Source organism: Engraulis encrasicolus, chromosome 22 (genome assembly GCF_034702125.1).
Source record: "Engraulis encrasicolus isolate BLACKSEA-1 chromosome 22, IST_EnEncr_1.0, whole genome shotgun sequence".
Lineage (NCBI taxonomy): Eukaryota > Metazoa > Chordata > Actinopteri > Clupeiformes > Engraulidae > Engraulis > Engraulis encrasicolus.
This window is the reverse complement of record NC_085878.1, coordinates 15,938,240-15,953,239: the sequence shown is the minus strand read 5'-3', so window position 1 is coordinate 15,953,239 and position 15,000 is coordinate 15,938,240. Positions and strand designations below refer to the sequence as shown.

General features: G+C 47.9%; 1 protein-coding gene across 7 annotated transcripts in view; it reads right to left on the bottom strand.

Annotated features, from left to right (window-relative positions):
- Nucleotides 1-15,000, bottom strand: part of myo9aa (myosin IXAa) — a 139,923-nt gene that overhangs the window by 46,930 nt on the left and 77,993 nt on the right. For all 7 annotated transcript variants that reach the window (XM_063188871.1, XM_063188874.1, XM_063188873.1 and 4 more), the window contains 3 exons: nucleotides 12,764-12,853; nucleotides 8,152-8,268; nucleotides 7,121-7,255 (listed from right to left, as the gene is read on the bottom strand). In XM_063188871.1, the coding sequence (XP_063044941.1) occupies nucleotides 7,121-7,255; nucleotides 8,152-8,268; nucleotides 12,764-12,853 (342 nt within the window). The remainder of the gene's footprint in view (nucleotides 1-7,120; nucleotides 7,256-8,151; nucleotides 8,269-12,763; nucleotides 12,854-15,000) is intronic.

Here is a 15,000-nt window from a genome sequence, read left to right as displayed (position 1 = left end):
CTTCTTCATCCGTCCCTGGGCCCCTGCCAACACAACAGAACAACAGGCCGCCAAGACCGTTTCATGTCTGACTGCAGAGGGCCGTGTCTCTCGCTCTCTCGCGCTCTCTCTCGCTCTCTCTCTCTCTCGTGCTCTCTCTCTCTCTCGTGCTCTCTCTCTCTCTCGTGCGCTCTCTCTCTCTCTCTCTCTCTCTCTCTCTCTCTCTCTCTCTCTCTCTCTCTCTCTCTCTCTCTCTCTCTCTCGCGCTCTCTCTCTCTCTCGCGCTCTCTCTCTCTGTCTCTCTCTCTCTCTCTCTCTCTCTCTCTCTCTCTCTCTCTCTCTGTCTCTCTCTCTCTCGCGCTCTCTCTCTCTCTCTCTCTCTCTCTCTCTCTCTCTCTCTCTCTCTCTCTCTCTCTCTCTCTCTCTCTCTCTGTGTCTCTCTCTCTCTCTCTCTCTCTCTCTGTCTCTCTCTCTCTCTCTCTCCATGTCTGCGTGCGATGCGGTTTTAATAATATGAAAGGCATTCTTAACATTTTAGGACTTTTTTCCCTTAATTTAGTTTAGCATTTTTTTACACCGCTTCCTTACTTATCTAGAGAAACAAGGACAATAAAGAATTTAATCCAAACAATGGTTTAATATTTAAAATAATAATAATGAATAATTAAATAAATAGAATAAAATCCTTTTTAAGGAATCGTAAAAAAAATTGCCCATGTGTTGCAACAAGTGTATGAAATGGACTGAGATTCCATCTGATCTTCACGTCTTGATTTCCCAGGAGGGGGATTAAAACTTTACAGCAAAGAAATGCCAGAAGAAGGTCTAGAAACCCCATTTGTTCTTAATGACTCGACATGGCCTAATAAGGTATACGTCTGGGCAATGGAATGAGCTCAAAAAGCACGTAAATGTCCCAGCCCCATTTTTATTCTGTATGTTGTAATGAAAATATTTGGGCACCATGACATCTGCTACTGGCCCTTGAAAATGCTAACATACCAAAGAGGGCTGCAGTACTTTCCAGCGCCCTTTAACGCCACTTCACTCAAAACGACCCAAAACCCTCCCCATCCCCTCTTGCGGTTTTGAATGTTAAACAATATGATAGCGTCTTCATTGTCCCTTAACAGAGTTCGCCTCAAAAGAGAGGTGCTGTTGTTTTGTAGGCAAACGCGCAGTGACCACGGTCCAGCCCAGCTTCCTGGTCCCCTGGTCTAATGCACGCTGTTATTAAACACAGGCTTTTCCGCAAAGACAATTTCCTTTGCCGCATGAGCGCTAGTGGCTGACCCCAACATCTGAACTGTCCTTATTGTGTGTGTGCGGCTCTCAAACATTCCCTCCTCTGTACTATCAAAAGCAGCAGCGCTAGCTCACAATGCGTGTGAGGTTGAGTTTTTTTTTTTTTTTTGTGGGCGACGTACCAAACCAGTAATAATGACATATTTGGGTTTGCGATGACATTCTTGAGTCAAAACAATGTATAGACAGCAGAGAGACTTTACGTGCATTAAATGAGAGACTGCATAAGGCAAACCACAAGGGGGAAAAGACTTAAACTCCATGCTGTCAATGCATTTATCATCTTACCCCAATAGACCTGTGCTGTTTATGAACACTAGTGCCTTGCAGCTCAATAACATGGACATGGATGGAGAGACATACACTTTCTCTGGGGATGGTACATCTAAGATGTACAGAGATGGGCTGGGGGAAGAATGTAAGGAACAATGAAACACAGACAGACAAGAGTGATGAAGTGCTTCTTTATCTGCTGATGCAGTAGATTTGCCATCATCAGCATGTTTCTATCCTGAACCAGACAGATAGACTGTGCACGCAAACAAAAAAGAAATGATAGAGTAGAAACAAAGACAGGACCAGCACTGCGCCACAGACTGCAAGTACCAAACATCACTTGCGTGCCACCAGATCTCACCATTGTTGTCTAAAAAAACATTAATCAGCCTCACAACACTCTACTTGCTGATAAACAACATTAACATCCTCCAATTCCACAAAAGCTGATGGCAGCCCTTTAATTTCTCAACAGCACACCAACGGAGCTGAGGGTTTGGGGGGGAAAAAATCCAAATCCCATCCCAGGCCCTGAGAAGAGAGAAGCGGAGGGGAGAGGGCAATAACGGCGGCATTAATGGTGTAATGAGCATGTGGAGCCGATTGGGCTCTCTGAGGCACTCCGGCAGGGCAGGCAGCAGGGATTTACGAGGCGAGCTGAGCCCAGGCGGCAGATGGCATGCAGGCCGGGCATGGCGTGGTGTGGTGTGGCGTGGCGTGGTGTAGTGCAGTCAGAGTGGTGGAGTGAGGATTGGAGTGGAGGAGTAGGCTGGGCACCCAAACAACTCTCACCCACGCCAGGCCCATGGGAAGAGCTGGCATTCCAAGTGATATCAACAGGGCCACACACACACACACACACACACACACACACACACACACACAACACACACACACACACACACACACACACACACACACACACACACACACACTCAAGTGAACACACGCACATACACACAAATACATGGACAGACAAACACACTAAAATGTGCAGACATGCGCATGCACACTCTCTCACACGCATGCACGCATGCATGCACGCACGCACGCACGCACGCACGCACGCACACATGGATCAAAACACACTAAAATGTACACACATGCACATACACTACCATTCTCTCACGTACGCACACACGCACGCACGCACGCACACACGCACACACGCACTCATGCACTCACGCACGCACACACCCTCTTTCCTCTTGTTCTCACACACACATTCCTGCAGGAGGAGTAAACATTTCATTAATAGTAGATGGTTGACTAAGAGCCACAAACGTTTCACACATCTCAAGCTACTCTGCTACAACAACAGATGTAAAAGCACATGCATATTATCCGCCCACACAAACACGCGTACGCTCACTCCAAACGCACTCCTTCAGCACATTGACATTACTCACATAGCCTGAGGGTATATGTCACATTTAGACACACAACATCGATGTTCGTTGACCTCAAATTGTCTGCCAAAAAAATTTCCCATACACGTTACGTTTGTGGCCGATTTTAATCTGTTGCGAAAGAAACAAAAATCCACCCAGAGCTATTGTAACATTGTATCTCCCTGTCCGCAACCCCCCACCTCCCTCCACCCCAAGTCTTCACCAACATGCAAATAAACTATACGTGAATTTCCCATGAGCCGTCGAAACTATTTCGAGAAGAAATCCCCCTTGACACTGGGAGGCCTTACAAGATGCTGGAATTTCACAAACAAGTCAACACTCAGCAACTAGGCAAGTACAGACCCAACAGGAAACAACTTTTAAATAAGCCTCCCTCCCATAAATAAATAAATAGAAACACTACTTAGCTGTTGTGTGTGTTGTCGCAATTTACAGTCACAATCACATAATACAGTAATCACCGGGTCAAACGGTTAGATGTATTTTGTTATTCTTTGTTTGATAAAGGAGCTTAAATCTCCAAACTCTCACGCTAAGGGGAGACATTTCGCATAGGTTTAGAATCTAGCACCTGAGCAGTGGATGGTGCTTGATAAACACACCTATCTGCCACATTTGAAAAGACCATAGGGCAAGATAACACAAGTGGAAGAAGTGAGAGAAGAGAATCATATCTGCTGTGTGAAACCTAATACCCTGAGCATACTTGTGAACCTCTTCTACTGTATTGCTGTGAACCGCGGAGGCCGCTCTGGCAAGCCGGTTGGACAGCTTTCTGAGTCGAGCACCTCCAGTTTTAATTTCAAGGTCCACGAGGCTCAGGCTCTACAGTAAACAAAGGCAGGCAATATGAGAGACGAGAAGATTTCCTGTCTTTTCAGAGCAACTACTTGACCTTCTATCCCTGGTCTACTTACTCTTGACGTGCAGCCAGCTTAGCAACACCTCCTGTTCAGTCAACTTCTGTTAAGAGAAGTTAGAGTTTGTTCTCATCTGACCACAATGTCAGATTCTTCATTTCCAAGTCCTATCAACGGTTACATAAACTTGGAGCGCAGGAGACGGACAAATATGCAATCCAAATATTGGATACCAGAGTGAGAAAATCTCTCAACAGTGTCCAAACGAACAGTAGCAATCTAGACCTAAACCTTAGTAACCTTTAAAAGACATCAAAATAGCAATTTCTTTTAAAAGACAGGGTGCAGGGATTTTTTCGAGTCCTCTCTAAAGACACAAGGTATCTTAAACCCAGTTCCCTGGTTCCACAGTGGTGTGCTAGACCCGACCCTCCCTTGTGTCCCGGCTGGCAGTGTTATACGGTATAACGGTGGAGATATCGTCCCGGTGCGACTAACTGCGGGGGAGGGGGGGGAAATCCATCAATCCTGTGATTCATAATCTCTGCTAATGGAGGCAGTCTCCTCAGGGAGCCAATGTCTACCTCCACTGCAGGATACACACGCAGATTTTTCACTTAGTCACCGCTGTCTGGGGGTGCGTTTCGAATCGCTCACGTGACTGTCAGTAACGAAATGCAGTAGCACACCGCGAGTCCATAATGTCATTGCCTTTAAAACGAGAAATCCAGACCCGATTTTCATGACTAAAAGAGTATAAATCAGGATTATTTTTCCACCGACAGTGGTGCTCTCTTTCTCTGTACTCGGCCTCCCTCTTAACCTCCCTCCCGTGCTATTTTTATCACCTCCTTTTGCTATTATGTCTACTCGCTCCCGTTCCATTTACAAGCCGATGCCTGCGAGGGCCTACAGACACATCTGTCCTGGAAGGCTGCCGGCGGAGCAGCTCAAACAAACTTACAGTAACAGGGGTGTGAGTGTGGCGCGTGGCTGGGCCTGCGCCATAGAAGCGAAGTGTATGCACACGCAGGCACGCACGCACACAAACAGAATCACACAGACACACACAGACATACGCACATTTACACACACACACACACACACACAGACACAGACACAGACACACACACACATACACACACACAGACACACACACACACAGACACACACACACACAGACACACACACACAATCCCGACTTGCTTGTGCTGGCGGTCACTGGCTGCATTTGCATTTGTCAGGGAGGTGTGTGAGATGTGCTCTGACAGGCGCACAGGCCCGTGCACACTTTAGCTGTCACAACAGCCCGCCTGCCGCCGCTCCCTCAAATTAGACATTTGTCTGCACCCTTTCCTTCCCACACTACTGTATATGATGAATAGGACGTATTACCTGGTCTGACTTCCGCTACTAAATGGTGTGGGAGTGTCAGGGAGGAATACTGTACAACCCAACAATTCCTCTCTGGGAATTATTCACATTGTGATATGTTTCCCATCAGCTGAGCGGATTCGTTAAAGTGTTATGACAGTGTTTTCCCTGTACGAAGCACTTATATGTTGTTGATGTAAACTCTTTTCGAGGCTCCGCTGTTTATGTTCCAGCCTGGCTCAGTTTCAAACCCGTGGTACTGTAGCCAGAGGGTGGGGTGGGGCAATTAACTTTGTTCTTTGTTCTTGAACTGTTCATAAAAAATGGACACGTTTTTGTTTTCCCCTCAAGAGTGCCATTTCTTTTAAACCACCAGTCACCATTGACACCCTCAAGTTCCCTATCCAGTCATTCCATGTATGCAACAGCTATTGCAAAACACTCTCAGTCTCAAAGGCAAGTGCGTGGACTTGCATAGATGATCCATTACCCTCGCTAAACCGCAGGAACTACAATAAGTTGTGCAACAAGAGAGAAGAATGTGGCCCGGACTACAGTAAGCACACACACTATCTAATTCAAGGACTTAACACGGTGACAAACCTGTCGAAGTTGCGTCACGTAGTTATGCAGTTCTCACCGAGGTGACTCTTGACAGGCTATAATTCAGCATGACGTATAAATGACATTTTTGTTTGGCAGAGTGCTCCCTGGCTAAATACACGGAAGACACACGTCACCCCCCCCCCCCCCCCCCCCACACACACACACAAACAAACACACACCCTACCTTGATTTAACAGTCACTATTTGTGTGTAAACTAAGTCTTTTCGATTTGTCACCGGAGTGTAGAGCCGGTGGCTCATTACGGGGTGGCAGAGGGCTGCAATCAGCGCTGCAACCACAGCTTAGGCATGATCCACCCATCAAACAAACCCTTCATCATCACCACCGGGGCCCCCGCCGGATCAAAGGACAGACACTCATCGGGCCCGACAGGGGCTCTCCTTTTAAAAATAAACTATTGCGCAACGCCACTTCACTTCCGCCCGGCCCTTTGGCAGCCTCTCAAATAATTGTTGTTTGTAGAAATGCAGAGGTAAAATAGAGGGATGCATGACTGTGTGCAAATGCATGACAGTAACTGGAGGTTTCGTCTCTCACGAGTGGCCCTGACTGTGCATGCTTTGGAGAGACCTGGACGTTGTGAAACAGCAAGGGGCGCGAACCATAGAGGAGTGAGAAACTTTGCGAGGGTTTGGCAGATTTGCTGTGTGATTGAGTACCCTGGCATCTCACTACATTTGTCCAAGGAATGTTGTGAACATTCTGTAAAAGCCGCAATGGCAAAACACACGAGGAGGAGGGGGCAAGTATGTCCATTTCTACTTAAGATTCTACTGAAGCCCAGCTTGGTAACATAACACAAACACACTCGAGTAGCCAGCTGCTGTGAAGCAACCCGGCTAACTTTAGCTCCTCTGCTAAAACAATGGCAACAATGCCACAGAAAACAAGCCGGGTGCTGGCATGTCAAAACTGCTCAAGGGCACAGCAGCAGCGGCAGCCCCATAGTAATAATACGCTTCCCAAATCAAAGCGATTACTCATTTGGATTAAAACGTCTTTCAACTGACGGATTATGTACAACCGAATCATCACACACTAGCAAATTACAACTTGTGGGAATCTCCGACTACAGTAAATGCACTCTGCTTTATAGTAAGGGGACCGGGGGAGAGAGGGGGGGAAAAAAGGGAAAAGCTGCTGCTTGTGAACTCTGACAGTGGAGCGGAAAAATGAGACTGTTGTTATTGTTGAAGTATCTGCTGGTGCACTGGCCGGGGGAGCAGGGGCTGGGGGCGGGGAGACTGTTTTTACAGTGCGTAGAAGCAGCAGGAGGCCGTTACCTGTTCAAGCTTAAAAATGTGCTGGTTGAAGTAGTGCTGGAGCCGCTCGTTGGCAAAGTTGATGCAGAACTGTTCAAAGCTGTTGTTCTCGTAGTCCTCGAAGCCAAAGATATCAAGAACACCAATGGACAGGATCTAAAAGGGAAAAATAGAATAGAATGCATAACAAAACAATGTTAAAGGGGAGGTTCAAACCAATACAGAAGTGCAGTGATGAACACAGCACACGCAACACGATAATATTCTCTGAAGAAATCCCTTTATGTAATTTCTAAATAATGCTTTTAACGATGTGCTGGCAGCCCTGGATGTGTTCTCTAGTAGGATGTGGCTTAAACGATCCTGTTATACAATGTTTTCATCCATAATTTAGAGATTAAAGCTTCAATCACCAGCCGTGAGAGCAAAAAATAACCCGCCGCAGCCTAACTAATCCATATGACACACTCTGCCTCAAGCTCCTCCGACCAGTGATGCTGCCCACCCCCTCCCTAGTCTTCTTACAGCTGTGATCTATATAGAGTGGTGCCCACTTCAAGATAATGTGGCTTGAGGGAGGAGGGTGAGGGGGATGTGGAACTATGAGAGGAAAATCGTGAGCGAAACTAGTCCAAGACGGGTATTTTTAGTGAAGCACAGTCGCTGCTGGATTACATGAATACTGCTTGGCCCCGAGGCAGTTTATGTGCGAGTCTCGCAGTGTGGGAAGACTGAGTGGGATCTTTCAGGTTTAAAAAATAAAACCTGTTTATTGCGGAATATATCATGGAAAAATCATGCAAATCTCACAGCAGATGGCAGACCTGAGGAAATAATACATGCGTAACATTATCAGGGGAGGCTGAATAACACAGAGGTGCCACATTGTGTATTCCCTGTTCGGGTAGGTGTGAAATTGTGTGACAGAGAGGGCACGGTATTGTGTGGGGGTAGTGCGTGTGTGCATGTGTGTGACAGAGAGTACGGTGTTGTATCAGGTAGTGACAGAGGGGACAGACGGTGTGGCCCAGGGGACGAGACCAGCCGCTCACCTCGCAGGTCTCCTCCAGGTCCCGAGTGTTGAGCAGCGCGTGATTTATCCTCAACACGATCCAGTCGAACAGGGCGCTGTACAGGGACTTGGCCATGGAGTCCCGCACTGTGCCAGCCTAGATGGAAGAGAAGAAAGAAAAGAGAGAAAGAAAGAAAAGAGAGAAAGAAAGACAGACAGACAGACAGACAGACAGACAGACAGACAGACAGACAGAAAGAAAGAAAGAAAGAAAGAAAGAAAGAAAGAAAGAAAGAAAGAAAGAAAGAAAGAAAGAAAGAAAGAAAGAAAGAAAGAAAGAAAGAAAGAAAGAAAGAAAGAAAGAAAGAAAGAAAGAAAGAAAGAAAGAAAGAAAGAAAGAAAAAAGTGTGGTTAATGACATGATACTGTAACTTTTCCTGCCAGCATGTTCTGCAAGACCTTTTGTAAGACTGTGAAAAGGCTACATTCAAATTCTCTTAAAAGAGTTTTTTAGAACGGACCTCATCTTGTAGCAACAAGTCAAAGGTCTGGCATTTAAGACATTATTAACCCTACATGTACATGACTTTTGTAGGCAATTGCTTTAAATGTGACCATTACATTCAAGCTGTGTAAATATTTCCTCCCCGAAAAAAACATTGTTAAAAGGGGGGGAAATGTCTGTGTAGTATAGGCATATGGCTTTCACCAACACCCAATGAACAAATCGAGTGGAAAGACAAACAGCGTGCACACGCTGATTACAAATACACCCTCCGAGCTTGAGCCAGTCAGCCTCGCTTCACTTTTACCCAATTACAGCCCCTTTCAAATGAGCTGCAAAAACAATCCACATGTTCTCGGCTGGCTAACAAACAGAGATAACGGGATAAAGGAGTCGTTTGTGGCATCTGGGAGCGAGCCTGTGAGACATATCTGTCAGCCAGCGCGGGCAGATGGATGGACGGGTGGGCTGGCAGGCAGGCGGGCAGCCAGGCAGACAGAGGCAACGCAAGCACTGCAGGCCCAGCTGTGGCTTCTCAGAGCTGTTGATCCAACTCATCTGCCCACCCGGGTCCGTGTCTGCTCGTGACTGGTCCCGACTCGACTCTCGACGCCGCTGATGTTCTGCTTTGCTCTGGCCCTTGCCTGTTTATTTTCTTGGAGGAGATCAGAGGCGAGAGGATCCCTCTCCTAATTGCTCTTTTCCCACAGACAACTTCCAGCAGCATCAACACCACATTCCCCCCCCCCCATGTTTATGTTGTATAATCATTTGTATTTCAGCTTTTTTTCAACCCCTTTAAAACGATGGGAAGCCTTTTGCAGTTATTTGTTGGACACAGACAATAACACCCACATACAGACACACACACCCACCCCAACAAGCACAGACACACATATACTTCACAATGGAGCGCTAAACCTCTGGGTGTTGCCATCACAAAAGAGACAATATCTCAAGGGCTCTCATGGCGAGGAGACACTGTCTAAGTGCAACAAGCACGGGGGACTTGAAAACCTCTTCAGCAGGGCACAGGCACCGCCGTTTACGTAAGCGAAAGAAAATTTTGTTTTGCTTTTTTTGTTTTTGAGTCTCATGGCACAGACGGCCATTCCATTTATCACACTCCTCACGACCCTGTTGTTCTCTCCAGGGCCACACTTCAGATGTGCGCCCCTTAATGACGCAGCATCTCACGGCACGGCAGCACTCGCTGGTGAAAACAGGCTGATGAGGGGTTACATGGACCAGGGCTTGTCTGTACCGTACCACCACCCAAAGGGGTCAGCTGTCCCGGGCCCAGGGAAAGGGGGGGGGAAGCCAGAACTGGGTCCTCATTACATTGCTTGTAACGGGAGGGGAGGCTTTTAGATTACTTTGTCCCGGGGCTTAGCCAAGGCTGTCAGTGGGCCCTGCCATCCCCACAGTCACCATGAACAACGGCCAGTGCTGCTTCTGCTTCTGCCCTCTCTCTCTCTCTCTCTCTCTCTCTATGCTGCTTCCTGTGTTCCAGGCCTCTTTTGAGATCTCTCCCTTTGCTTTGATTGTTAAAGGCCCAGTAAGCCGTCCCCTTGAGGGAGAGAGGCAAATCCACCGAGACTCCGGCAGACTTAATCAGCGTCTGTGATCCCCAAAAAAGGCAGCAGCAGCAGCAGCAGCAGAGAAGGAGAGAGGGAGAGAGGTGGTGGGAGGGTGGTGGGGTGGTGATGACGGGGTGAGGGGGTGAGGGGAGAGAAAGAGAGAGAGGGAGAAGAAGAGGAGGAGGAATAATAAGTAGTGACGGAGCAGACGGGGAATTAAAACAGCTCGCAGGCTGAAAGGGCGTCTCGAGAAACACAGTCGGGGTAACATGGCACCATTGTTGTGCAACAGTCTCCATGCAGCACACCAGCGTGTGGAGGTACCACATATGGTGCGTGTTGGAGCAGGTCAACAGAGGGAGAGGGAGAGGGAGAGAGGGGGGTGGGGGGTGGCGGGGGGGCAACTGCTGGGTCTAAAAGCAATACCACATTGACAGCAAACGCTGTGAAGGAGGAGACAGCTCAGGTGACCGACCATGAACTCATTAGGGGAAAAAAAACATGCATAGAAAATATGGCTATGCTATGGAATAGCTCAGAAATGACACAAAGCAGACACGTACAGCATACGTACAGTATGTGGATGGATGCTGCATGTACGGTATATTATGAAATAGTTCATAGATTACACAAGGCAACCCATGTCCACATACTGGGATACTAGTGACTGGTCCCACTGTCACTTTGAAGCTGCCATGCTTCCTTTATGGCAGGAATTTCTGCTCTTACACAAACACACAAGCACTCGGCCATGTTTACCCCTTTGGCCACGGGGCAAGTGAAGCAGCCTATTGTCTACTGTCACGGACCTGCTCAACCGTGAACTGCGCAGAGTGGCGCTGCTACACTACATCATTCCTAGTGTGTACTGTAGGGTTTCGCGGTTGAGAGAGACAAATTGCGTGTGACAGATAGAGAGCTCTTATCGGCAGCTTGTGTCGGTTACCTGCTGCCTTCGGCACTCACGGCGCACGGAATATTTCCACAAAAGTGAAACACCCTGGCAGCGATAAGACGATACGATACGGGACCCCCTTTTTTTCCACCACGCTTTCCACCAACATGGTATCTTATCGCTTCAATTACTAATCCTCGCCCGGCTGGATTTTTCTGAATGATAAGGGTGGCGGGTGGTGAGGGCGATATCTCTCGGGAATTTCCACAAGATATAAAAATCAGCCTTCGTACTATAGCATATGGATATGCTTAGTAGGCCCCTCTATGTGATGATGGCGATTTGCGGAGGGGAGAGCGAAGGAGGGGGGCTGGGCGCTTCTGACGGAGACAGCCCAGAAATACCGACGCAAATCCAGCAATAGTACGCGTCAGCTGTGGAAACCATGACAGCCCACCATAGATCACTACGACTACGTAGTGTAGCGCTCCTCTCTTGTGGGCTTGGGGGTGGGTGAAGGGGGTTTGGGGCCAAGGTTGTGTGGACCACCCCCACTTCCCCCCACCCGCATACTAACACACCATGGAGGCCGGGGTAGCCTTTTGGCTAAGGCCAAGATTACAGGTCTGGACAGAGGAGTGGCGGAACATCTTCTTAAACATCCCTGGGAACATCTGCTCTCACACATGTTACCCCCCCTCTCCACACACAAACACACACACAGAAACACACTCACAGAAACACGCACACAGAAACACACTCACAGAAACACACTCACAGAAACACACTCACAGAAACACACTCACAGAAACACACAGGAACACACACACAGAAACACGCACACAGAGTCACACCCACAGACAGAAACACACACAGAAAAACAAAGAAACACAGTACACAGACACACAGAAACACAGCACATGCACGCACGCACACGTACACGCACACACAGCCCTCCAAACAGGCTAGGCTTCATTCCAGCTGTGTTATACACACATGTGCATACATAAATATGCACAGACGTATGTGCAGTTATAGCCTTCACAGAGGAATGGCCAAAGAACAAACACAACATTTTGACTCGTCCAGCTGTTGCACCAAACATGTAAACGGACCCCAGCCTGGCAAACCTCCTTAGACAGAACATTCCCATCGACAATGCTGAGGGGCTGGCTATAAAAGGTCTGTATATGCTACCAGACAGAGCTACAACATATCGGAGCACAGATGTAGCATTCATTTTTCACTGGATATGGATTTTTCAGACATGTGCACCCGACAGACCTGAGGAGGTAATCTAATAGGCTACAGACAAGAGTGACAGGCAGTACTGGGCGAGCCCAGACAAGAAAACCGCCTTAACCACGATGCATTATGCTGCAACTCCCCGCTTGCTTTAATGGCATATGGGACTTTCTTTTGTACCGACATGCTATAGAGCATATTGACAATGCAAAAGGGTTCATGGTATACCCAAAGTATGCAGTGTTGCATTGTCTTCAAAAGGTCATAACTTCCCACAGCTGCTTGAGTGTTCTAGGGTGTGCGCAACGCTCATTGCAATGACTTGGGCTTCAGTGTCACTGGAATCTTTCTACTGTGTAAACAAACAAAAACATCCTCTCTGTATTTGGGAGTAAACACATGCACCAGAGAGTGTCCTCTGTCTCACCTCAGCCAGCTTGTATGGCACGATCAGCTTCTCTCCCACAGTGACCGTCTTCCGCGTCGTCAGAGCCTCGAAGAGCATCTCCTCTCGCACCTGGGGGAGGAAATAGAAAAACACAGGAGGAGGAGGTGGGATTATTCTGATTGTACTATGACGCAGGCTTAGATTAGAGACGTTGGCTAAAAATAAAGTTGAGATTCACAGCAGTAGTTTTGCTGTACTGAAAACTAGCAAGTGTGATTATTAAAACGAAGGCTTCACATGGGGGTTTCTTCAGTGAAGAATATGATTATGTGCATCTAGAGGCCTCCAGCTGAGTTGATTGACAATTGATCTCTCCTGTCTGTCTCGCAGTCAAATGCTGCTCAAGTGGGCTCCTCTGAGTGCTCGAGTGCAGACGTGCAAAACTGCTGCTATTTTTGGTATACACTACAGTCCACAAGTGCACACTAGTGCTTCTGCACGTTGCTCAAGATGGCATGGACACAAGTCATCATCATCATTGTCATCATCATCAAGATGGAATTTGACTGAGCTTGCCAACACCCGTACTCAGACACAAAAGCTTCCATCATCACATACAATGACGGGTGTACCACAGTGATGGATGAACCGCACTGTGCCAGATAAAGTAATGAGCGCTGACTGAATATTCTTGTTCGGGTCTCCCACCAGGAACGCTTCCTGTAAACATCCTGGTGCAGTCTGCCATTTATGTAGAAAGCGATAGGATTTCACCGCTTGGGAAGAGACAAAGAGAGAGCCAGGTGGGGTGACACTGCCAAGGATCTGGTAATGTATGCGCAATATCAACAAAGCCCTCCCTTTTATCGAGAGAGAAAAATAATCAACGATCGCCGAGGAGAGGAAGTCAGCCGTTTGAACCCCCCCCTTTTTAAGTGCTTACATGTATGGATCTCATCCCGGGACACAGTGGGAAGCGATTGCGGGGGAAGGTCTCGGTGGTTTTCTTAATCAGATTATCATCTGTTATGTTATTTCACAATATTGGGCCACACACACCTGCGTCTGGTAATGGGCTGAGACACATCTAAGATTACTATGGCAACAACTGCCGACATCAAAGGGCTGGAAGTAACGCTGGGTAGATTCTACAAGGGGGTGCTCTCTCATGTTCCTCGCATTTCACTCCAAACATGCTGTCAAATAGGCTACGCTAGCTGGAACACTGTACTCAAAATGAGGTGCTTTGAAAGTGCAAAGTCAAAACTGATTGACAGTGCTGTGATAATACGCTCGCTTACTTGTATGACTTCTGCAGAGTAGTGAATTCCCTTTGGCATGCTTTCACAGTTATTACGCTGCCAGACTCTAGCCGCAATGCCATAGCAGGGTGCAACGTGGGAGAATGTGTGTGTGTGTGTGTGCGTGTGCGTGTGCGTGTGCGTGTGCGTGTGCGTGTGTGTGTGCGCGCGCGCGCACATACATGTATGCCTATACAGTATGTGTGCTTTACTGTGCATGTGTTTCTGTACACGTGTATGTGAGTGTTTTTGTTCATGTGTCTGTGAGCATGTGTGTTTCTATAAGAGCGGAAGGAAGGGTGCGAATGTGTGTGTGTGTGTGTGTGTGTGTGTGTGTGTGTGTGTGTGTGTGTGTGTGTGTGTATTGGTGTGTGTGTATTGGTGTGTATTTGTATGTGTGAGCGCATGTGCACAAGCATTTATGTGTGTACGAGTGTGTCTACCAGTGTGTATGTGTGTATGTTGGTGTGTATTTGTATGTGTGAGCGCATGTGCACAAGCATTTATGTGTGTACGAGCGTGTCTACCAGTGTGTGTGTGTGTGTGTTGGAGTGTTTCCTGTCGGCAGTCCTCTCACTTACACGTGGTGGTGGTTCGCAGCCCAGTGTGCTCAGGGGGACCTGGAGAGAGAGTGCAGCACCCGGGGAGCCTTTCAGCACCCTCGCCGCCCTCCGACGCCAAACCCACTCTAGCCTAAGCACTCCACCACCACAGGGACAGGCAGCTCGGCACCCTACGGCTCAGTCTGGGCCCGCGCTCAAGGACCAACTGCACTGCTGTGCAAACGCTGACTGACTGGCTGACACCGTATACGGTCACCGTCCACCCCTGCAATCTACCTCTCCATTCAGACAAACCGGCACAGTAGCCGTGGCTGCGCTGCGCTGCGCTGAGCGGGCTCCAAAATGTGGTCATGTCAAATTTAATAAACAGTATCGGTGTGGAGTCAGCAAAGTGAGAGACCTCTGGCTGGCC